Raw genomic sequence first — 22,473 nt, forward strand, 5'->3', positions numbered from 1 at the left:
TCCCTCATGGTCCAGTGGTTAAGACTCCACGCTCCCAATGCAGGGGGCCCAGGTTCGAACCCTGGTCAGGGAACTAGATCCCACATGCTGCAACTAAGAGCCCGCATGCAGCAACGAAGATCCTGCGTGCCGCAAGTAAGATCCAGCACAGCCAAATAAGTAAATAAATATTTAAAAATAAAAAAAGAACTTATAGGGCTGCTTGCATTAAAAAAAAAATAAGTTAGTATCTAGTCTGGCTTAAAAATATACCTGTGCATCTAGCAATGCAGTTTAATGGAAAGACCATAACTTTGAACTCAGCCAGAACTGGGTTTTAATCACTGCACGGCTACAGAGAAGCCCTGTGACCTGGGTGAGCTTCAGCTTTGAAAGTATCTGTTTCCTTATTTGTAAAATGAAGACGATAATACCTTGCAGAGTTTTTCAGGGGATTGGAGAAATGTGTCAAGAGATGAGGATGCTGTCTGGCCTACAGTAGGCAGCGCATACCTTTCCAATGTCACAGCATCTCATCAATCCTGGGGTCAGCAGCTTCACTTATGCAGTCCCTTGGAATCCAACGGACTTTGCCCATGAAAGTCGGCTAGTGCAGGCTATGGGGTCAAATGGCTACTTGCTGATGAGTGATTTTGTAGGCTTCAAAACTGTTTTCTTTCATTGGTAATTCATATCCACTTAAAAATATATTATTTCTTCCTTCCAGTGAGCCCACAACATTTCAGAAATACCACCAAGTAAGTCTGCTTGCAAGATTCAGTCAAGATCTGGATAAAGTGGCAGCCATTTCCTTGGTGTTCTCTACAGGATCTGTAATAGGCCCAAGGTACAAGCTCAGGATTCTCCGAATGAAGTTAAGGTCACTTGCCCATCCAGAGAGGTGAGCTGAGGCAACGTCTGACAAACCCCTGTTTTCCAAACATGTTACTGGTTCCTGTCCAATCTGCTTGGTCTTAACGTTTTAACAGGACTTCATCAATCACAATGAAAGAAGTGAGGGGTTTTCCAAAACTAGAGTTGATAAAAATAAGTTGCCCGGTAATCCAAGAAAAATTTACTGGTATGCACGTAAAGACAAACGGTCCAATAATCCAAAGAAACAACGTTGTTATACGCTTAGAGTTACACGATTCCTCCCTAATCACTCTACCCACGCTGCTTGCAAGCTGACAATTTGTTGTAGAAAAGAAACCCTCATATAATTTGGCAAACTGATAAAACACAGCCTAGCATTAAAAAAGGTACAGAAAATTTGGAATGTTTTATTCCATTGATACAGGATACAACTACTATATCAACGTTAAATTTGATAACTGCACTGAGAATGTGCTTGTTCTTAGGAAATACACACTGAAGTATTAAGGGGTAAACAACCTATTCTCAGTTGGTTCAGAAAAAAATAACTGCATGTGTGTGTGTAGAAAGAGAGAGAGAGGCAGAGACAAAGAGGGGGAGAAAGAACAAAGCTGTGATGGTATGTGTGTTTTGTGAGTAATGCCACTCCTACATATATTCCTAGTGTTCAATCTGTGGACAGAGACAGGAAATGATGTGAGCAGTTACTACTTTATGTTTATAAATTCCTTTTTCCTGAAGGTTTAGGATACCTCAAAACATTTAATAATACAAGTTTTTTTTTTTCTAAGAGGATAGTCATTACATCTTTTTTCTTTTTAATTAATTAATTTATTTATTTTTGGCTGCATTGGGTCTTTTTTTTTTTTTTTTTTTGTGATATGATACAAGGGCCTCTCACTGTTGTGGCCTCTCCCGTTGCGGAGCACAGGCTCCGGATGCGCAGGCTCAGCGGCCATGGCTCACGGGCTCAGCCGCTCCACGGCATGTGGGATCTTCCCGGACCGGGGCACAAACCCGTGTCCCCTGCATCGGCAGGTGGACTCTCAACCACTGCGCCACCAGGGAAGCCCAGTCATTACATCTTAAAACTGGGACTTTTTAATACTTCTTTCCCTGATTATCAAAGGAATACATATTCATTTTATAAAATCTGGAAAGTACAGAAAGTGTTAGGAGGAAGAAGAAGAATACCACGGATAATGTCATTATTCAGAGGCAACCACTGTTAAAATTTTTGGCTATTTCTTTCTAATCTTCTACTTTTTTTTAATCATTTATTTATTTATGGCTGCATTGGATCTTCGTTGCTGCACGCAGGCCTTGTCTAGTTGCAGTGAGTGGGGGCTACTCTTTGTTGTGGTGCACAGGCTTCTCATTGTGGTGGCTTCTCTTGTGGAGCATGGGCTCTAGGTGCACGGGCTCAGTAGTTGTGGCTTGCGGGCTCTAGAGTGCAGGCTCAGTAGTGGCGCACAGGCTTAGTTACTCCGCGGCATGTGGGATCTTCCCGGACCAGGGCTTGAACCCATGTCCCCTGCATTGGCAGGTGGATTCTTAACCACTGTGCCACCAGGGAAGTCCCTTTCTATTTGCTTTGAAACCTAGTTGAAATTATATGGTAAATAAAATTTTACACCCTGATTTTTTTGCTGTTGTTGATGTGGCTTTGCTAATTTAGCACAAGCATTTCCCTAGAACATTAAAAATAATTGCTAAATAATTTTATATCTGAAAGAGATGATATAATTTACTCTACTAGAATGGGGTATTTTTATTATTGTATTGACAAGCATATTTCTTCTTATTTTCACAGGCCCCAGTTGTGTCGCTATGATCTTGTACTGATGGAAAATGTTGAAACAGTCTTCCAACCTATTCTTTGCCCAGAGTTGCAAATGTAACTGTTGTCAGGACGCCCGGGTACCAGTAACATCAAGAATGCTACAACTACAGGATTTTTAAAGCTTCACCTCGCCTTCTCCTCAAGGCATAAAAAGTATGGAATAACCAGGGTTTTTGTTTTGTTTTTTTACAATCATGTCCTGTGGATATCATATTGCAAAATATCAAGTGACCCTGGATTATGAAACAGTCCTGGGAAGGGAGCCCCTAAATAGGACAAGTCAGAAATAGCCAGGCTCCTGACGGCACAGCGCCTTGTTAGGCTGTGTCCTGGGGCCTCATTTGTTCCGAACTGTTGATTCTGCTGCCTGTCACTTGGGCATTTCTGCCAATCACAGTGGCCAGGCAAGCACCTTAAGGGAAGGACTGGCTGGAGACATCACTTTGGACTCGACCCCATGTTCTCTGTGCCAGATCCCTCCAGGCTCTGCACAGAGGGAGAATGGCTTCCTGCCTTGTTTAAAGTGGGGCTGGTGCAGGAGGAGGTGGGGACAGACCAACAGCCAAGAAGGCAGCTGCTGGGACTAGTGGATGAGGGAAGAAGAGCAGATGAAGCAGTGGGGCAGCCTTGCTCACAGGGACAAGGGATAGAGTGAGAGGCAGGAGAGAAAAAGCAGAGCTTGTTTTTCACTTAAGGTGAAGAAGCATCACTTTACATGCAACCCTCATCTGAAGCAATACTTAAGAAATGTTTTGTTTTTCTTTATCACCAATGTAATCTGTACTTGTTGAAGGAAATTTCAAAAATGCACGGATGCAAAAAAAAAATGCACGGATGCAAAATGAAAATATGCTATCCATAATCCCACCTGTCAGAGGTAATTAATGTTAACCTTTTGGAGCGATGCTAAATAACTTGTTTTGCCAACATGTGAATTCAAAGCACTAACCGGTCTGCTCTTGGCGCACCCGAAGCTCCCAGTTTGAGGAATTCTCAGGCTTCCCTAGGAAGAGGTGCGATCCATGAATCTGAAATGACAACAGCAGCCAAGTCAAAAGGCCCTCTCAAGGGCCAAGGTCAGAGAGGTCAGAACCACTTGAGGTCAGATGCCCAGGGTGGAGACAGAGCCAAAGGGGTGGACACCACCCATCCCCCAGCCGTGGCCACTGCAGGAAGTTTCCTAGGATTCCTGAGTCATAGGTTCACTAACCTCCTCCCCGTCCAAGTGACTGCTCTCCTACTGCCTTCTGTGTGGAGAGCCGTATTTTAAAGAAACAGACTCTGTTTCAAAAATGATGGAACTCTGTGAATGCAATCCAGCGTGGCACACTTGATTTATACCTATATAGCAAATCCAGAGTCTATTCCACTTAAGTGAGGGAGGCCTGCAGCGAATGTCTGAACTCTGAAAGGAGTAAGGCTCAGCGAGGCTCCTGCCCACTTGCACATCTTTTCAGCCTTCCTCCTTCCCACGTTTCCTCAGCAGTGGTGGATACAGAGATCCCGGTGCTGATAGGTCCTGATTTCTTTTTTAGAGTTTTATTGGTCCTGTATTTTGATTAGCACAGTCACTTCTTTGTGCTCTTTGCCTTCCTTGGTAAGCAGGGGATCAAAACAACATCAAGAAAATGCCAGGAATAGCATTTCTATCAATGAATAAGCTCCTCAGGCCAGTGGGTGTCTCTGAGCTTCTCCTGCTGGCGTCTCCTAGCACGGCGCCCGGCTCACTGGGGAGTGGGTGGGTGGGTGGGTGGGTGAACAAATAGATAAATGAAGGAGTAAAGGAAGGAAGTTTGTTGCCTGGAGTGGAGGTGAATTCAATGTGTTGCATGTAACAGTGATCAGGTGAAATGAAGGCAGTTACAGGTGTGGCCACTCTCTTCTCACAATCTTTCTCCCAAGGCCCCTGGAACTTTCCTCTCTGTCTCTTGTTACCCTTGCCTCTCTTCCCTTCCTTTTGTCAGTGTATTTGTCTAAATACCCAACCCAAGATGCAATGAAACTGCAGCCTACCCTGTTCCCTCCTGTCTTCACCAATATCTCCCACTCCATGTTTGGACCTTAGCTGGATGGTCCAGGGGAGTCTTCCTGGCCCTCATTTCTGCACGGAGCCCACTGGACCTGCCCTTCCGTAGCACTGTTCACTGTTTAAGCTGCGTTTTTTTACATTTATGTGTATGATTATTTGATTACTGTCTGTCTGTCTTCTCCACTAGGCTGCTCTGCCAGGCAGAGGCCATGTGCCTAGTGTGGCGCCTACAATGCAGTCTGTGCTCAGGAAATACTGATTAAATGAATGCTCCCCATTATCTTGTGAGCCTTATGGAGCCATGTTCGGTTGTGAGGAAAGACCAGGCCTCCACCCCCAGCCACAGCCCATTTCCCTAGAGGTGCCCACCCTTCGCTGCCTTAGACCTCTCTCCCAGGCACCTCTGCTACTCTTGTCTCTGTTATCTCTGGAGGCCCACTGCCCACTTCCCAGGCTCCCTGGGAAAAAGAGAGTTTGGCTTTTGCTTTCACTCCTCTTCGCAACTTCCAGGTGGTCCCAATACCATCCTTTAGCAAGCCCACCTGTCCTGAAGCCTAGGAGATTTTGCTCTCCCCAGCTCCTGTTTTTGCACCTCAGCTAAAACCCTCCAGGACCCTCAGGCATCCCTGGGTGACTCCAAGCCGGGCTTGCTCTTCCACGACTCCCTTCCACCACCCACTCTGTATGTGCTACCATCGCTGCTTGTATTAAGCCATATTGTAATAGGTTTCCACGTCTGTATCTCCTCCAAGACTGTGAGCAGCACAAGAACAGCTGCTGCTTATTTGTCTTTGCTGCCCTGGCACCTAACACAATGCCCGGCACAAAGCAGGTGCTCAACAGATGTCTGTTGAACAGAATGGAGTGGATTTGTCCTTAGGGACTCGAGGGAGCCACCTGCATTCTGTTTTAGACATCAACACACTCATTCCCAAAACCTAAACTTAGAAGCTCCCACCCTCAGACCCCTGCCCCATGTTCTCATTCCTGACCTGGGATGCCAGCAACAGAAATCCACTCATATTTACCCAGACTTTATCAGAGACAGGAGACTTGTGGAACCCCAGGGAGAGCTGAGCCATCAGACCTCAGGAAGGGCAGGGATGGGGATGCCCTGGACCTTCAGCAACGAGAGTCCATAGGCCTTTACTAACCCTCGTGCTCTGCCATGTATCTCTCTGACTCAGCTCCGCTCCCTCCACAGGGCAGCTGTGGATCATTGGGGTCCTTGGGACCATTGGGTCCTTGGCCACTCACTTACTATATGGCCCAATCCCAAAGCTCAGGGAGAGGATCCAGCCCTCAGATCCTCCTCCTGGGGCAGGTGTCCATGCTGTTCCCATTGGTTGTGGTTGGAGTGGGGATGGGGAAACAAAGCCATGTGGTCTGATCAGAGCTACTCCTTTCAATTGCTCCATGCAGATCCAATTAAGCCAGGAAATGTGGTTGAGCCCCATGATAAAGACCTATAGGGAGTGGCTGGCTAACTTGCTCTCACTAGAGCCTCTTGGCTTTTCTTCCCTCCCACTCCCCTGCACCACTAGCCCCTACCTGTTCCCCAGTCCAGCATGTGTCCCTGGTGAGGGTTGCTGTTGCCCTTTACAGGCTGCCTGGTATGTGCTGCAAGTGAGTGGCCTCAGGGGAGGCTGTACAGCCTGCAGGCGGTACACCGGCTGGTTAGAGCTGGCTCTGCAGGTGCTGGGTTGGGGGTCAGGAGGGTTGGGGAGAGGCGGGCTGAGAGTGGGGAGCAGGGCCCCTTCCCCGAAACAGACAGGTTGAGCAGGAGGAATCAGAACAGGAGGCAAGGGGGGTAAGTCAGGGGTAGCAAGCAGGGGCTTGGGCAGTGAGCCTGTAGGCAATCAGGTTTGCATCTCCCAGAAGAGCTCTGTCAAAGGGCCCTTGTCACCTGGTGTTGGCCGAGTCCCACAGCCCCTCAGGTTTCCTTGCTGGATTTTCCCACGGACTCTGACACTGTGCACTGGTTCCTTTCTAACAGTCTTTCTTGGGCCCCTAGTGCACTCTTCCCCCACCACCCTATCTCTCATCCAACATCCCTGAATGAAATCTTGTTCTCTTTCACCAGTTCCACTATTTTCTTACCAGGCTTCTGATCTCAGTCTTCTCTCCGAAAAAGGCAGGTAGGGTAAGTGGTTAGGCTCTGCTATTTGCTGGGGTGTGACCTCTGTCGACTGACTTCACTCTGCCTAAGTTTCCATTCTCTGGACTGTAAAGTGGGGGCTGTTAGGGGCCCCTGCCTCACGAAGGTTGTTATATAATAAATGCATTCACGCATGTAGAAGTCTTCCTGTGGGGTGGGCGTGCCTAGACTCAGTGAATGTCAGCTGCTGTTACGTTCCCTCTCATGGTCTCCCTAAGAGCCCTTCCCTCCTCCCATTTCAACTGTCTCCTCTAGACAGATGACCTCTAAATCTGAATGTTCAACCCAAGCTCTGGATCTTCACCTGCTTGTTGAGAGGCAGTGTGGGGCACAGCAAAGAGCATGGGCTCGGGAGGGGCCGATGAGGGCTCAGTCCTGCTCAGCACTCACAGTGACTCCGTCTGAACACCTGCTCAGCCACTCGTCCATAAGAGGGATGATGACACTTGCTTCTCTGGAAGCTTGGCCACGTCTGTTTCCTCTGCGGCACCAACATGCTCTATAATTATAACTCTCTCCATCCTCTCCCGCAACCAAAGGCAAAGTGAAGTCCTTGAGAGCAGAAGCTTTTCTTCTTGTTCTCTGCTCTGCACACTTCTAGCACAAGCTCAATATCGTTATTCATTCACTTTCTCTCCTCCTGTACTCCTCTGACTTCTCAAAATCAGCACGTTCCACACCAGACAACCATTTCCTCCGTAGACCCGGTCTTTAATTTAACAAACTATTATTAAGTGCCAATAATAAGCCAAGCACAGGGCTAAGGGTTTGCATAGACATAGGATGGTGAGACGTTGTCTCATTTACAGAAGTGTTCACTGTCTCCTGAGGAGATGGATGATGACACTGGAGCACAGTATTTGCTATCACAGGAATATAGACACTCCACAGGCAGCCCCGAGCACAGAGGAGGCACAACCTTTCTGACTGTAGGAGCTGGAGAAGCCTTCTCAGAGGAGGTGACAACTGCCCCGGGTGTTGCTGAAAGAGTAGGGATTTTCAGGCAGAGAAGTTTCCCAGGGAAGAGTGTTGTCAGAGGCACAAACGAACACGGTGCATACACGGTGCACGTTTAGCTGGAATGGGAGACTTGAAGGGAGAAAATGAGACTGGAAGGCTGAGAACATTTCCCCACATTGTAAAATGGAAAATTTTACACATACACAGAAATAGGGGAAATGGTATAAAATCCACCTCCATGTGCTCATCATCCAGCTTCAGCAATTATCACTTCAACGGCCAATCATGTTTTATTTATATCCTTACTCACTACACTCCCATCCCATTATTTTAATGCAAATCTCAGACACTGAGTCATTTCATTCATAAATACTTCAGTATTTTGAAAAGGATATCTTTTTTCTTCTTACAAATGAGTCATAGTATAGTCTAACACTGCAACTTGTTTGATTTTTTAAAATTAATTTATTTTATTTATTTTTGGCTGCATTGGGTCTTCATTGCTGCGCACGCGCTTTCTCTAGTTGCAGTAAGCAGGGGTTACTCTTCTTTGCGGTGTGCGGGCCACTCATTGTGGTGGCTTCTCTTGTTGCGGAGCACGGGCTCTAGGCGTGCGGGCTTCAGTAGTCGTGGCAGGTGGGCTCAGTAGTTGTGGCTCGCAGGCTCTAGAGCGCAGGCTCAGTAGTTGTGGCGCACGGGCTTAGTTGCTCCGCGGCATGTGGGATCTTCTGGGACCAGGGCTTGAACCCGTGTCCCCTGCATTGGCAGGCGGATTCTCAACCACTGCGCCACCAGGGAGGCCCCCGACTTGTTTGATTTTTATCCTAGCCATCTATCTGGCTACTGTACTGTATCAGGATACATAACATTGTCTCCCTCTTTCAGGAAGCTACTTAGTGTTCCATTGGTGAATATACAATAATTAACCTCGATAGTCCCCAAATGATGGGCATTTAGGCTGTTCCCAATATCCTCATATCAAAACAAAGTTGAGAGAATACCCTTGAACATACATCTTTGTCTACCTACAGGCATATCTATGGGTTAAATTCCTGGACGTGGAATTGCTAGGACTTTGTGCACTTTGACTTCTGACAGGTGCTCTTTATTTGGCCCAGGAGGGGCTTCGAATGATACAACAAGGACGGTTTCTGTTTTCCAGGCTTGTGACATTTTGGAATCCTCTGTGTCATTCTCCATTTAATCAGCCATGTCCTACGAACTCAACTCCTCGGAGTCTGTCCACCTTCCTCCCCACTGCTGTGGTCCTGGCTCAGGCCTGATTGCTTTCTCACCAAGACAGTTGCTGCTACAAACTCAGAATGTAGTCTAATCACCTGCCAGGGCAACACATCCTAAAACGGGAACTACATGATTCTCTTGCTTAAACGCCTCTATTGGTGTCTCCCCAAGCACAATATCAAAAAAAAAATCCAACTCCTTAGCTGCCTTTCCATGCTTTCCAGTTTGTTCCCACCTTCTCACTCATTTCTCACACACCTTTAGGCTTCAAGGAAACTGGATGCTAGTGCCTTCCTGGGGCCCCCAGCTCACCTTCTCCCTCCTGTCTCTGTTGTGGAAATCTTGCTCATCCTTTATGGTGAACTCACCATAGAGGTGAGTGAACCACCTCTTCCATGAATCCACTCAGTGCAAGACCACTAGTTTTGAACCCAGGGTGACTTGGATTCTAATCGTGACTCTCTTGGGGAATGTCACTTAATCTTTCTGAGACTTGGATTTTTCATCTGTTAAATAAAGACAAAAATACCAACCTTGCAGAATTGTTGTGAGGATTAAGGATAATGGGCACGTAGTAGGCGTTCAATAAAAGGAAATTCTTATTTCCGTGGTCGCTTTGACTATCCCACCGCACTGGATTGGAGCCTCTGCTTCTACGCGGGCTGCATTTGCTTTGTGTTACATCTGGTGGTCGACAAGGCCGTCTTGACCACTAGACTGCAAGCTCGCTGTGAACAGGGCTGGTGATTCACCCCGGACCACCTACCGCCTGGCAGAGAGCCTGCAAATAAGTGGAGACGGGACAGATATAAACGTAGGAAAGAGATATACAGGCGGAAGGAGGGCAGACGCAAGCGCAGAGGGGCTGCAAGACAGCTTTCCGCTGGACTCTGGAGCCAACTGCGAGCGGAATCCGGGCCGGGGGTGGGGCCAGGATATGGGGGCGGGGCCTGGAGCGGACCCCCGCCCCTGTCCGTCCACTAACGCGCTCCGCTGTAGCAGTCCGCTAGCAGCGAGGTTCCTGGCGCTGCTTCCAGGCTCCTCCGCGGCGGGGCGGGTCCGGGTGCTGGCGCCGAGATGCGCCCCGTGCTCGGCCTCCTCCTGGTCTTCGGCGGCTGCACCTTCGCCCTGTACTTGCTGTCGACGCGACTGCCCCGCGGGTCGACACTGGGAACAGCCAAGGAGGCTGGAGACAGGTGCGTGGCGGCGGTGACAGGGCCCGGGGTTCGGGTCAGAGGAAGGGAGCCAGGTCCGAGGATGGGGTCTGGGAATCGGATTTTCGGGTTTCTGGATCGGAGGCGTCGGGGGCTGGGATTTGGGGTTCAGTTCTGGGACTGGAGATTGGGCCGCGTCTACACGGTCTTGGGCAGACCGGGTGGACGAGAGCGGGGCCTGGCCCTGTCTGGGACCTGCGTGCTGCCGGCTGCGCGGGAGTGCTGTCTGGTGCCTTTGGGGTGGTGATTTGCGGAGGGAAACGCGGCGCCCTACCTTGGGTGGATCCTGCTGGAGCACCTCTGTTCCCGCCATTGGATCGCCTCTTCAGCGGTGTTCCTGTCGCCTTCCCAGGCCCAGCCCTGATCCCCGTTTGCATCCGACCTTCGCCTCTATGTGGACCCGCAGCCCCTTCTTTTTTTTTTTTTTTAACATCTTTATTGGGGTATAATTGCTTTACAATGGTGTGTTAGTTTCTTCTTTATAACAAAGTGAATCAGTTATACATATACATATGTTCCCATATCTCTTCCCTCGTGCGTCTCCCTCTCTCCCACCCTCTCTATCCCACCCCTCCAGGCGGTCACAAAGCACCGAGCTGATCTCCCTGTGCTATGCGGCCCGCAGCCCCTTCTTAACGACTGCTCTCAGCCTCACTTCATCGTCCTCCCCACTTCACTACACTTCTGTCAGGTCTGCCCTTGGGGCTTTAAGGCATCCGGTCTTCAGGAGAAACGTTGATGGACAACTTTAAATTATTCACTAACTAATTATCTGCTGTCTTTTCTTGGCTGTCTCTGCACTTTTCCTTTTACTCCCTGACAGGTTGAGGCAGGAGGCAGTACAAATACCTACCGGGCTGATTTGTCGTGATAAACCAGCATACTGTTTATAAAGTTAATGGAAGTGTGTCAAGGATGTTACTGATGTTTGAATATTAGGACAGCTGTTTTCAGTGACTGTATTCTTTTACTCTAGCTGGGAAGACTCTGCTGTGGGTGTCAGACATACTAAGAGAAATATTCTGATGAGAAACAGGAGGGTTTGCTTATAATTGATCATTGATGGATTCAAGGGTTGTTCAGCTGGCAGAGGCAAGGTAGCCTTTACACTGTAACCCTTGTACAGGGTTCAGAGTGCACTGAGGATCATATAGAGAGGCAGGGTGAAAAGCAGGCTCTTTGAAAGGGTTGGTTCCAAGCCTGACATATTATCAAGAAGATTATGTTTATGGTATGGACAAATACACTTTCCCAGGGAATCTTTAATTGGCTCTTTTGTGACTGATAAAGCAGTCGTTTTACCTAGTAATTTTGGAGCACTGTGAAGTTTGAATTGTCCTTGGCCTAAAGCTTAGGGGGAGGGGCTACTCCTAGAAAGAAAGGCGGTTTAGGATGTTTAGTACTTGCCTAGAAATTAATCCATTTGCCTCTTAAGAATAGTTCATAAAACCTGAGAGCTTAGAGGGGACTTAGTGATTATCCACCTTCAACCCCTCATTTTTCCGATAAGGAAACTGAGGCTCAGGGACTAGCCTGAGATCACACAACTGGACAGTAGCAGAGTTGAGATGCTATGCCAGGTCTCTTGCTTCCAAACCAAGGCTCTTCTCCTTGCCTCTGCTGTGTTATATCAGGTCATCCATTATTCTGGCCTCCCATTAAGCGTGTCTTCCCAGCAGACCAGATGATGGGCACATTTATAAACCTACTTTGGAAAGAAGACACAACAAGTGACTTTATTAGGTATTAGGCTGATCTGGACTCTTGTTTCCATCTGCTTTTCCAAATCTCAGGTCACTGTGGTTCCCCTCGGACCTGGCCGAGCTGCGGGAACTCTCCGAGGTCCTTCAAGAGTACCGGAAGGAGCATCAGGCCTACGTGTTCCTGCTTTTCTGCAGTGCCTACCTCTACAAACAGGGCTTTGCCATCCCTGGCTCCAGCTTCCTGGTCAGTATCCTGCCCTCCCCCTGTGCCTGCTTCCCGGGAAGCCACCTTCTGTCTTTGTAGAGGGGCCCTTAGGCTGCAGATCCTACGGTCCAGAGGACAGACTACTGGGGCTACCATTTGTTGACGGCTTTCCCTGTGTCAGGCACTGTCCTAGTTGCTTTACCTGCACGACCTTATTTAATTCTCCTAAGAGCCAACAATGGGCACTTTTATCCACATTTTACAGATAAGGAAATGAATGGTGAGAAGTTAAGTAACTGTCCCAGGTGACAAGGCGAGGAGGGGGTTGGGCTGAGGTCTGAACCCACATCCACCCAGCTCCAGAGCCTGCCTTTCCTCTCAGGTATGCTGCTTTTGTTTCTAAGGATTGGATAGGTGTGGAGCACTGTCCTTGAGACCTCTCCCCCTCCTCATGTTGGTGATTTTTTTTTTTTTTTTTGCGGTACACGGGCCTCTCAAGGTTGTGGCCTTTCCTGTTGCGGAGCACAGGCTCCGGACGCGCAGGCTCAGAGGCCATGGCTCACGGGCCCAGCCGCTCCGCGGCATGTGGGATCTTCCCGGACCGGGGCATGAACCCGTGTCCCCTGCATCGGCAGGCAGACTCTCAACCACTGCGCCACCAGGGAAGCCCCTGGTGTTTCTTTTAAAATCTGTTTTCTCCACTAGCCTGTGAGTTCCTTGAGGTCAGGACCTGTTCCTTATTCTCAGCCTATGTGCTTCTTTGCCTGGCACAGGGAAATGCCTTCATAAATGTTTGACGAACAGATGCAGGTTGTTCATGGTGATGTTAGGCTGTAGAGGATTGGGAAGTCTCCCTGTGTGGAGAGGACGAGTCATTCTGGTTTTCCAGGCGGCCCCCTGGCTCTCGGGAGCCACAGTGTTAGACCTGGGCTTGTGCTGGGGCTCTTGGATGCTTCTCATCAGTTGGCATCTCAGATGATACAGAAGAATCTGTGCTGTCCTCCCAGCAGCATTTTAAGCTGGTTGGTATAAATGTATATATCTATTATGGCTTTGGGTAGGTTTGAATCCCAGCTGTGTAACCCTGAGCAAGTCATTTAACTTCTCTAATGCTGTTTCCTCATCTGGAGAACTGGCATTCTCCTATGTAACCCCCTAGGATTGTTACATGGGAGGATTAAATGACACAGTGGGTGCAGAGGGGCTGGCACGGTGATGGTGTGCTGCCTGGCACACAGCAGCCCTCAGCACTTGTTGAATGATTGGGTGACTGAGCAGGAAGACTTGAAAGCTTCCTTCTGCCCTGCTTCTCCCTCCGGCCCCAACATTCAGCTCAGGCTGGATCCGCCTAAGCAGTTTGTTAGGAACTGGAAGAAAAGCAAACACATTCTGCCAAGAGAGATGTGGGTGTGTGTGGTGCTTGAGGTCAGGGGCTGACTCCTGGGGCTTCCCCTGTACCTCTTTCTCTCTTGAGCTGATCCCTCTTCAGGGCGAAGAGCCAGCTGCTACCTGGAGGTGAATCCTGTCTCTGCCTCGTGTGACTCTGGGTATGATACTTAATCTTGCACCTATAGAAGGGGTGAGGATGGTATACTAAACAGGGTCATAGTGGGGATTAACTCAGACCTGTAGTCAAGCACATAGTAGGTGCTGAGGAGATCCCTACCTTCTCACTTCCAGGTTCCCCTTTTACTTTCTCTTTTGGATCCCATGTTTGGCAGGATGATGTCTACCAGCCAAACTGCACTTAGGAAGTATTAGTTCACTTTTCCATTTTTGTCAATCTAAGGCTTTTTTGAATGTCAGCTAGAACTCTGGTCAACATGGAACCCCCAGTGTTAGCATTATAGAGAAGTAATTCCTGCAGGAAGGAAAGACATGAGACATTTTCTAAAGCTTATGAGGTCTTACTGAGGGAAAATTCATGGTTTGTGTTTATTTAAAGTAGCAGAAATAACGTGTGAGCTTCATTGCTGCCTCTTCCTGGGCACCAGGGCTGGCGGGGCCTTGCACAGCCCAAGTGGCAGGCTGGAGGCTGTATACACAGATTTCCCCGTTTAATTGTCTCGCCCGCTGAGGTGTTAATCTTCTTCCCAGTTTCAAAGGTGAGGAGACCAAGGCTGGGGCTGTAGTTCCCAGCTCCTTCATCACTTTTTTTCTTTTCTTTAAAAATTTTATTTATTTATTTTTGGTTGTGTTGGGTCTTCATTGCTGCACGCGGGCTTTCTCTAGTTGCGGCGAGCGGGGGCTACTCTTCATTGCGGTGCGCGGGCTTCTCATTGCGGTGGCTTCTCTTGTTGCGGAGCACAGGCTCTAGGCGCGCAGGCTTCAGTAGTTGTGGCACGCGGGCTTCAGTAGTTGTGGCTCGCAGGCTCTAGAGCGCAGGCTCAGTAGTTGTGGAACATGGGCTTAGTTGCTCCATGGCATGTGGGATCTTCTGGACCAGGGCTTGAACCCGTGTCCCCTGCATTGGCAGGCGGATTCTTAACCACTGTGCCACCAGGGAAGCCCCTTCATCACTTTTCATTCATCTCTTTAGAGTGGGAGTTAGGTTTTCTCCAGGAAAATCACTGAAGGAGGAGGGGACCTAGGACTCTTGGGCTCCAGGACAAGATGGCTGGTAGCTGCCAGATGTTCTCATGGCAGAGGATTTGTTTTCTTTGCAGAATGTTTTAGCCGGTGCTTTGTTTGGGCCATGGCTGGGGCTTCTGCTGTGCTGTGTGCTGACCTCGGTGGGTGCCACATGCTGCTACCTGCTCTCCAGTGTTTTTGGCAAACAGCTGGTGGTCTCCAATTTTCCTGACAGAGTGGCCCTGCTGCAGAGGAAGGTAAGGCGAGGGGGGTACATCTAAGTGCTGGGCCCCCATAAAGTTACCACGTGGCCCTGAGGGGAGTAGGGGCAGAGATCTCCCACAGTGGTCCTCTGTCCTGCCTCAGGATGTCCCAGGGGTCCTGTTGATGTGTCCATCACTACCAGCTCTGTGTCTTTGGGCAGGTTCCTGACTTTTCTGAGCCTGTGTCTTTGGGCAGGTTCCTGACTTTTCTGAGCCTCAGGTACCTCCACTTTAAAAATGAGGAAAAGAATCTCTGCCCTGGAATTTATAGAATATGTAAAGTATGTAGAACAGTGCCTGGCACCAACAGATTTTCAATACCTGGAGACTCTTTCTGCTTCTTAATGGCCTTGTCTTCTTTGGCTACAGGTGGAGGAGAACAGAAACAGCTTGTTTTTTTTCTTACTGTTTTTGAGACTCTTCCCCATGACGCCAAACTGGTTCTTGAACCTCTCGGCCCCAATTCTGAACATCCCCATCGTGCAGTTTTTCTTCTCTGTTCTTATCGGTAAGACGTGGTGTGTAAATTTGAGTCTCACAGTTGTCCTGGGCATGTGCCTGCCTCTGCGCGCACAGGCTCATGAAGAGCATCGAAAGGCCTTATCTAAAGTAATTGTTCCTGACTGCAGACCTACTCGGGCTTGAACATGAAAACCCATAAAAATACTGCTGGAAAAAATAGGGATTGTTCATTCTGTAACTGTATTTAATGCCTATTGTGTGCCAAGCACTGTGCCAGGCCCTGGGATTAGAAGAGTAATCTGTGTAACACACACATCTTGGCCCATAGTAAGGGCTCAGTAAAAGCAGAGTTGGAGTGAGGGGACGTGGGCAGAAGGCAAGTGGAGTCAGGGGAAGGGTCAGAGCAAGGGGCTTCCTGTTTGGCTTTGGCCCGTTTTGATTAAGATCTGCCTTAGGAAGAGCTGGTACTAGTGCGGTTCCTTCTTGCCTTTTGACAATTGTATGACCTTCAACAAGCTCCTTACCCTCATGGGCCACTTGGCCAAATGAGGGGCTAGGACTAGAGCAGTGTTTCTCTAAGTATGAGCTTTGAACCACTTCCATCTGAATGGTAAAATTGTTAACAGCCTGTAAAATCACTGACTTATTTTCTCCACACTGGAAGCAAACCACCCTCTCTAAACCTAAGGCAAGGATCTCCTCTCTTAGAACATGGAAGGGAAGGCTACTCAGGGCTCTGGGTCAAACATGACAAATCTGGTTGAGCAGCTGCTATTAATAGGGAATTCCTGAGAGAAGTTGAGATCTTAAATTGAAGCAGAATCTACCACAGCTAATCTGTCAGACAGCCTTTTAGACAGCATGCCTCAGCACCTCTGTTAGCAGCCTGTAATCACCCAGGTGGCACGAGACTTGGGAAGACTCCAGAGACTGAGATTCTAGTTACCCTTCTGACAAGCTGTGTGACCTTCATGAGTCTATGATCTTGAGGCATCATCTACTAGAGGAGTGGATCATCAGGGGGTCCCAAACCAATCAGAATCTTGGGAGTGGGGGTCAGGAGAGGCTGTTAGAATGCAGGTTCCTGGGTTCTACCCCAGACCCAGGTAAACAGAATCCCTGGGGTGTTACCCGAGGATGTTTTTGTTGTTGTTGTTGCGGTACGCGGGCCTCTCACTGTTGTGGCCTCTCCCATCGCAGAGCACAGGCCCCAGACACGCAGGCTCAGCGGCCATGGCTCACGGGCCTAGCCGCTCCGTGGCACGTGGGATCCTCCCGGACCGGGGCACGAACCCGCATCTCCTGCATCGGCAGGCAGACTCTCAACCACTGCGCCACCAGGGAAGCCCTGAGGATGTGTTTTTAACAACTTCACCAGGGGTTTGTTATACAACCAGCCTCTCTAGCCACCAGTCAGACTTGTGGGATCCAGTGGATTTGATGACCTCTTACAGACAGTACAGAACATGAGTAGTACTACTGCTTCTAAGAAACCTGTTTTTATCACAGGCGTACTGTAAACCTCATAATGCTGGTGCTTCTCTTTACTTTGGCTGTTGGGCGCTCAGAACCAAATTTGGGGTCACCTCTAGCAAATGAGTGAACTTTATGCATTTTTGCTTAAGTACTAACTGTACTTTGTTTATTCTTCTCTCATTTTGTTTTTTCCTATTTAAAAAAATGTCTAATCTTACTGTAGTATATATATTTTGTGAACCATCTCAAGTCCTTTTGCTGAATGAGACAAATGTATGTGGGAAGTGAGGAAAGGAGGGGCAAGAGTGGAAAAGAAGGGAAAGACGTAATATGTTTAGAGGTCAGGAATTGGGCAAAAACAGTACAAAACTGGAGTCACTGTTGTGAATTCCTGGTGACATTTCTGAAGGACTATTGTTCTTCATTTTCCTGCTCCCCAGTAACAGGCTCTTTCCCTTTTCTTCTTCAAGGTTTGATTCCATATAATTTCATCTGTGTGCAGACGGGCTCCATCCTGTCAACCCTGACTTCTCTGGATGCTCTTTTCTCCTGGGAAACTGCCTTTAAGCTGTTGGCCATTGCCCTGGTGGCCTTAGTTCCTGGAACCCTCATTAAAAAATTTAGTCAGAAGGACCTACATTTGAATGAAACGAGCAACGCTCATCATCTAAATAGTAGAAAGGACACCTGATCTGGATCCTTTGGTTGCCTCGTCCCTGGACTCTACTGTTTATTTATTTGTGTAATGGGCGTGGTCCTCTGAAGCCCCTCATTGTTTTTAAATTATTCTCAACAGGTGATTTACACACTATTCTTCTGTGTGCACTGTCTTGTCATGAAGGACACTCTGTGCTCTAGAAGGTGAATTATATCAGGTTCTCAAAGCAGCCCTGATTTAGCAGGACACTCTGCAAAATGGATGGCCTCCTAGCAAATCCTGTTTGTATTTTACTGAATAACAAGGAACTCAGGCCAAGCCCTGAGCTGCTTCGGGAGAGGCTGCTGATTGCCCTTGTCCAGGGCGCCTCTTCTGCACAGTGATCAGCTGTTGTGACAGGTGTTATCCTTTTACGTCCCTCGTGGACATGATTAGTGTAGATAATGACATGTGAACCCACATCACTGACACCACTCTTCATCTTGTTAGTCTCCCGAAGAGTGATCCTTCTGCACTGTTCTGCTGCTGCTGACCTACCTCTTCCATAAATCAGGAAACAAGCCGACAAACTGCATAGAATTTCCATGTACAGCTCAAAAACACAGTGATTGCTGTGATGCTCTTTGTGTTCAGACGCACTGATGTTACCACATATATCACATCTCCTCTTGGCTGCATGTCCTGACAATTCAGCTGATTGCAAACAGACTATTGAATATCAATGGAGCAAACTCTGTATGTTATGAATACTCTGGAGAAGTTCTTACCCATCTGGATGGGCAGAACCCTTGACTCACTTGAACCAAATGACTGTGAGTACATTTTCTAGTCTGTCCTTTCTGTGTGGAAATCCCTCCTCTGTCTTGCTGGGACAATGGATTCAGTACACTCCAATATCACCCAGTATACCCTCTGAATGCTTTTTTTCATTTTGTCATTTCCTGAGAATAACTGAGGGAATAATTCTATTTTATCTTTTAATTCAGGTGAATTAAGGGGAAAATTTGGTTTTGGATTAATTTGTTGTGTTGTATTTTAATGATCTGTGGCTGTCATGGCTTCCTATGGCTGCAGTATTGAATTGGCACAGACCTGTTCATGCTTCCAAGGACAGAAGGGCCTTGGCACCTAAAATGACCAGCTCTGGGATCCTGTACCCTACAGGAGTAACTCATCATTTCTTATTAGAACTGTTGTCCCTGGGCACCATCTGCTGGGTTTTTGATTTGGCTTGGCCAAGAATCTTGCCAAGGCTTTAATGTAGACCAGTTGTTCTACATGAATTCTTGGGAATTCATGACAGAGAATGAATTTCCAAGCAGTGTTTTTTGGACATGGTATAATCCAAAAAACACAACAAGGACTTCATTTTTAAGGATGTGTTGCTTTAAAAGAAGCTTGATAACAAGAGTGGGAGTGAGGAGGATGCCAACTGGACTTGGAGATCCGTGGCTCTTTGTATTGTGAAGTAGGAGGAGGGAAGGGGAGACACAAGGAAGCTCTCTACGCTATTGAAAGTATGGCCCTTTGCCCTTTATCCAGATCCTTGGATTGGTCTCTCTCCCATCTCCCCCGTGATTTTGCAACAATGTGCCTTATCAGTTGTGAGTTTACAGGCAAAGCAATTTCCCAAATAAATGGATATAAATATTCTGTGTGGTGTGTGTTTATACATGTTGCTAACTTTCAATTCCCATTGCCAGTGGGAATCAGGATTGGCTGAAAATCAGACAATCCAAAGTGGTGTCTTAGCTTTCTACTCTCAAGCTTCTTACCAGTTGTACACACTGGAAGCCAGATTTTCATTTTTGCCTTTTCCCTCGTATGCATATTTTATAGTAGGGTACTAATACCACAGAAGTAGCTGTAAGATGGGCAGCAGGAAAGTCGTAGGGAAGAAGAAGAGTGCCTGTCTGGGATGTGACAGAATAATCACCAAGAGACGATAACCAAAGAAAATCATGGTCATCTCTTCCTTCTGTGGATGTGTCTGACGAAAGAGCCCCAGAAACCAGCTTTTCCCATCACCTATTTTTCCTGGCTGCGGGAGACCCAGTCATGTAAAGTCTTCCTTTCCCGTAAGTTCTGACAAATACTGAGACTTGTGAAGGCAGCTCTCAGGACACAAACAGTACCTATAAGGAAAAGACAGGACAGAAAACAGTGAAGTACACTTTTTGTTTAATTCCATGCATTTGTTTGCTTTGATAGTCGCTCTTGTTCCCATCGCTGTACAATTGTTCAATACAAAGAGGGAGCCGGCATCAGAACCCACACAGGGAGCAGGGGAACTAACAGTACTGGAGACCTCAGAGGACACAGATGAGGGAGATCATTCTGAGACTTGACTACAAAAAAAGTTAATTTGCTCCAAATTGAAAGGAACTCAAATTATTGCAATCAAGAATCAAAGTGGGTCGTCCCACTTCCAGACTCTGAGAAGTGGTCGCTCGAGGTAGTGAGCTACCCGGGCGATGCGGTCAATAAGGGACGTCTTCCTATTAGCCTGCGCCTTCTGGTGGGGTTCCCTCTGGTCTGCAACCACGGGAGGACCCTGTGTGTCTGGTCACTGGGCAGCAGCCTGGGGCCAGGAGCCAGCGTGCGCCTGAGTGCTGTGAAGTGGCTCTAGAGAGTAGGCCTGGGATTTGGCCGGAAGTTTTCTTACAGTGGCCTTACCGTCTGCTTGGGGGCTTGGCCCTGTGTGAAATCCTGCCAGCATGCTCCGGTTACGTGACAGTTAACAAAAGCCTTAACCTAACCCTTTTGGGGTTACCCTATTTCTCAGAACAGTGATTTCAGAGCTCCCCTCTTCTGCCACCTGTCCCTGAGAAGTGTTCCAGGTTCCACAGGGGTCCTCCATTTGGCAGTCTAGTTCCTTCCAGTTTGAATAGGTGCTTGCAGTATTGGCTGTAACATGCAAACAGGCAGACTAATGTGATTCTTATGTGCTAGTCTGTGAGGCTGCTAACATTGGCGATGTGAGTATATTAGGACATTTATTCTATGAAATCAGCAATGAAGAAAAATCTTGCTGCCTAGAAAGGCACTAAATTCATACTGACAGTACAAGTCAGAGTCTTGAAAAGAATGTCACGTTGTTTTGGTACATCAGTCTCATAGAGTCTAAGGAAGAAGCAAGTAACTGGGACTTGTATTAACTTTCTGTTTATAGAAGGTGGTGGAGGAACATGCTCATTTAACAATGAAATGATGTAAATGAAGAGACATTTTGCAATTCAATATACAATTGGAATCGTACTCCAAAAGGGCAGTGGGTGGAGGCACGTGGCCTTTTTGCTGTCATTGGTGCTGCCCCCTGATAGCTGTAGGGTGGGATCTATAAGGAGTACACTGGTATATCCTGTCATTCTCCCATCAGGGCTAACTCGAGATCTCAAACCACCTTAGGAAATTAATTATGAGGTTAGAGCTGGGACAGCAAACAGATCTCCCCTTGCACACCAATTCCAATCAAGTGCCAATTATGGCTCCAAATGCTGTGTTGTGAGAGGTTCTGAGGCCATGTCCAGGCTCAGTAGGAAAGAATATGGTGATCAATAAATACCACGGTCTTGGGTATTGAGGGTGGAGATGGCAGATGGTGGTATGAAGTGGTATTTTGGTTTCTGGCTTGGTAGAAAAACAAAATACAACATAGCGCACTATACTGCAGAGCAGGGCAGGAATTCCTTGGAATTTGTAGAATTCAGTCACAGGAAGTTCAAGTAGAAACATTTTAAGGAAGGGGGGCGGATTGAGACAAAAGGGCATGGAAAAAAAGGGTAAATCTTTTGATCAATAAGAACGCATTCACACTGGAAAAACGTCAATGCTCCACAGTGGGAGAGGGCATTGAAAATTGGGTTGGTACCAGGAAAACCCCAAACCATCAAATCTATTATTACTTAGGGTAAGAGGAAAATTTAGTACAATGAGGCCCTTAAGTGGAAGTCCAGTGTACTTATTAAATCCTACTAAAATATCCTTAATTCTAGAAGGATGGATTTGTTGATACTAAAGTTTTAAAATATGTGAACTTCAAGCTGGTCATACCGAACCATCATACAACACAGTTAACACCTTCACCTCTCTGGGTAGGTGCTCCCCACAATCTCACCAACAGGTCCAAACTTTAGTGGTGGTAAGGTCTATTATAACTTCAAAGGAGGATGCAGGCTTCTCAGTCCCTCTGCCAAGCAATTTTAAGAGGAATTGTTATTCAGAGGACATGATCTAGAAATAGATAGGAATCAGAACCAAATGCCCATCTGCAAAACAAATAAAAACTCATTATCTTGCAGTCAGTCAAAACCAGATGCTAAATGAATGTGGAATTCACTTCAAGGGGGTTAAACTTTTGATCAACAATGAAGCTTGAAATCATAGTCCTGTGAGTCTTTAAAGCACTGCCACCCAGTTGTCAGACTGAAGAATTAGCTCTTAAATTCCCCGAGCTCTTCGTTCCACTCTTCAGATGACTGTGGAGTTGTTCTCAAAGAAACACACACTAATTCAAAATTGTGCTGGTTATTTGAAGGCAGGCAGTGAAGGGTAGCCTGGGATAGAGAAGGCATTTCTCTTTTAACCTAGACTAAAGACACTGTTCTCTGAAGCCTCTAGTCGCTTCTACTAAAAAATAAGTAAAATGTTCAACGTGGAACTTTATTCAACTTTTTTTTTTTTTAAATAAATTTATTTATTTTTGGCTGCGTTGGGTCTTTGTTGCTGCGTGCGGGCTTTCTCGAGTTGCGGCGAGCGGGGGCTACTCTTCTTTGCGGTGTGCGGGCTTCTCATTGCGGTGGCTTCTCTTGTTGTGGAGCTCAGGCTCTAGGCG

General features: G+C 47.4%; 2 protein-coding genes and 1 long non-coding RNA gene across 4 annotated transcripts in view; 2 read left to right on the forward strand and 1 right to left on the reverse strand.

Moving 5' to 3' along the window:
- Positions 1-3,672, reverse strand: part of LOC114890582 — a 50,581-nt gene extending 46,909 nt beyond the window's left edge. Inside the window, exon 1 of the long non-coding RNA XR_003792315.1 lies at positions 3,648-3,672. This is a non-coding gene — a long non-coding RNA (uncharacterized LOC114890582). The remainder of the gene's footprint in view (positions 1-3,647) is intronic.
- LIPH (lipase H) overlaps positions 1-9,047 on the forward strand; it is a 50,466-nt gene extending 41,419 nt beyond the window's left edge. Inside the window, exons 9-11 of one of the 2 annotated variants that reach the window (XR_003792313.1) lie at positions 707-880; positions 2,669-2,851; positions 9,008-9,047. Coding sequence is in view for 1 of the 2 variants with exons in the window: in XM_029214202.1 (XP_029070035.1) it covers positions 707-880; positions 2,669-2,756 (262 nt within the window). In the remaining variant the exon portion in view is untranslated. Of the gene's footprint in view, positions 1-706; positions 881-2,668; positions 3,634-9,007 lie in introns of those variants that run through there. The other variant, XM_029214202.1, reaches the window with a different exon arrangement.
- Positions 9,048-10,099: 1,052 nt separating this feature from the next.
- Positions 10,100-18,367, forward strand: TMEM41A (transmembrane protein 41A). Its single transcript, XM_029214203.1, has 5 exons — positions 10,100-10,283; positions 12,095-12,248; positions 14,876-15,037; positions 15,413-15,551; positions 17,452-18,367. Exons 1-5 carry the CDS (start codon positions 10,165-10,167, stop codon positions 17,670-17,672), a joined length of 795 nt encoding a protein of 264 aa, XP_029070036.1. The 5' UTR covers positions 10,100-10,164; the 3' UTR covers positions 17,673-18,367.
- The last annotated feature ends 4,106 nt before the right edge of the window (positions 18,368-22,473 follow it).

Source organism: Monodon monoceros, unplaced genomic scaffold (genome assembly GCF_005190385.1).
Source record: "Monodon monoceros isolate NGI ecotype Baffin Bay Population unplaced genomic scaffold, NGI_Narwhal_1 Super_Scaffold_11, whole genome shotgun sequence".
Classification (NCBI taxonomy): domain Eukaryota; kingdom Metazoa; phylum Chordata; class Mammalia; order Artiodactyla; family Monodontidae; genus Monodon; species Monodon monoceros.

Excerpts from the sequence above, each read along its gene's own strand:
- TMEM41A (XM_029214203.1), top strand. The coding sequence starts at position 10,165 with ATGCGCCCCGTGCTCGGCCTCCTCCTGGTCTTCGGCGGCTGCACCTTC. Across the intron at positions 10,284-12,094 it reads GCCAAGGAGGCTGGAGACAG|GTCACTGTGGTTCCCCTCGG; the intron begins GTGCGTGGCGGC and ends TCCAAATCTCAG. Across the intron at positions 12,249-14,875 it reads TCCCTGGCTCCAGCTTCCTG|AATGTTTTAGCCGGTGCTTT; the intron begins GTCAGTATCCTG and ends TTTTCTTTGCAG.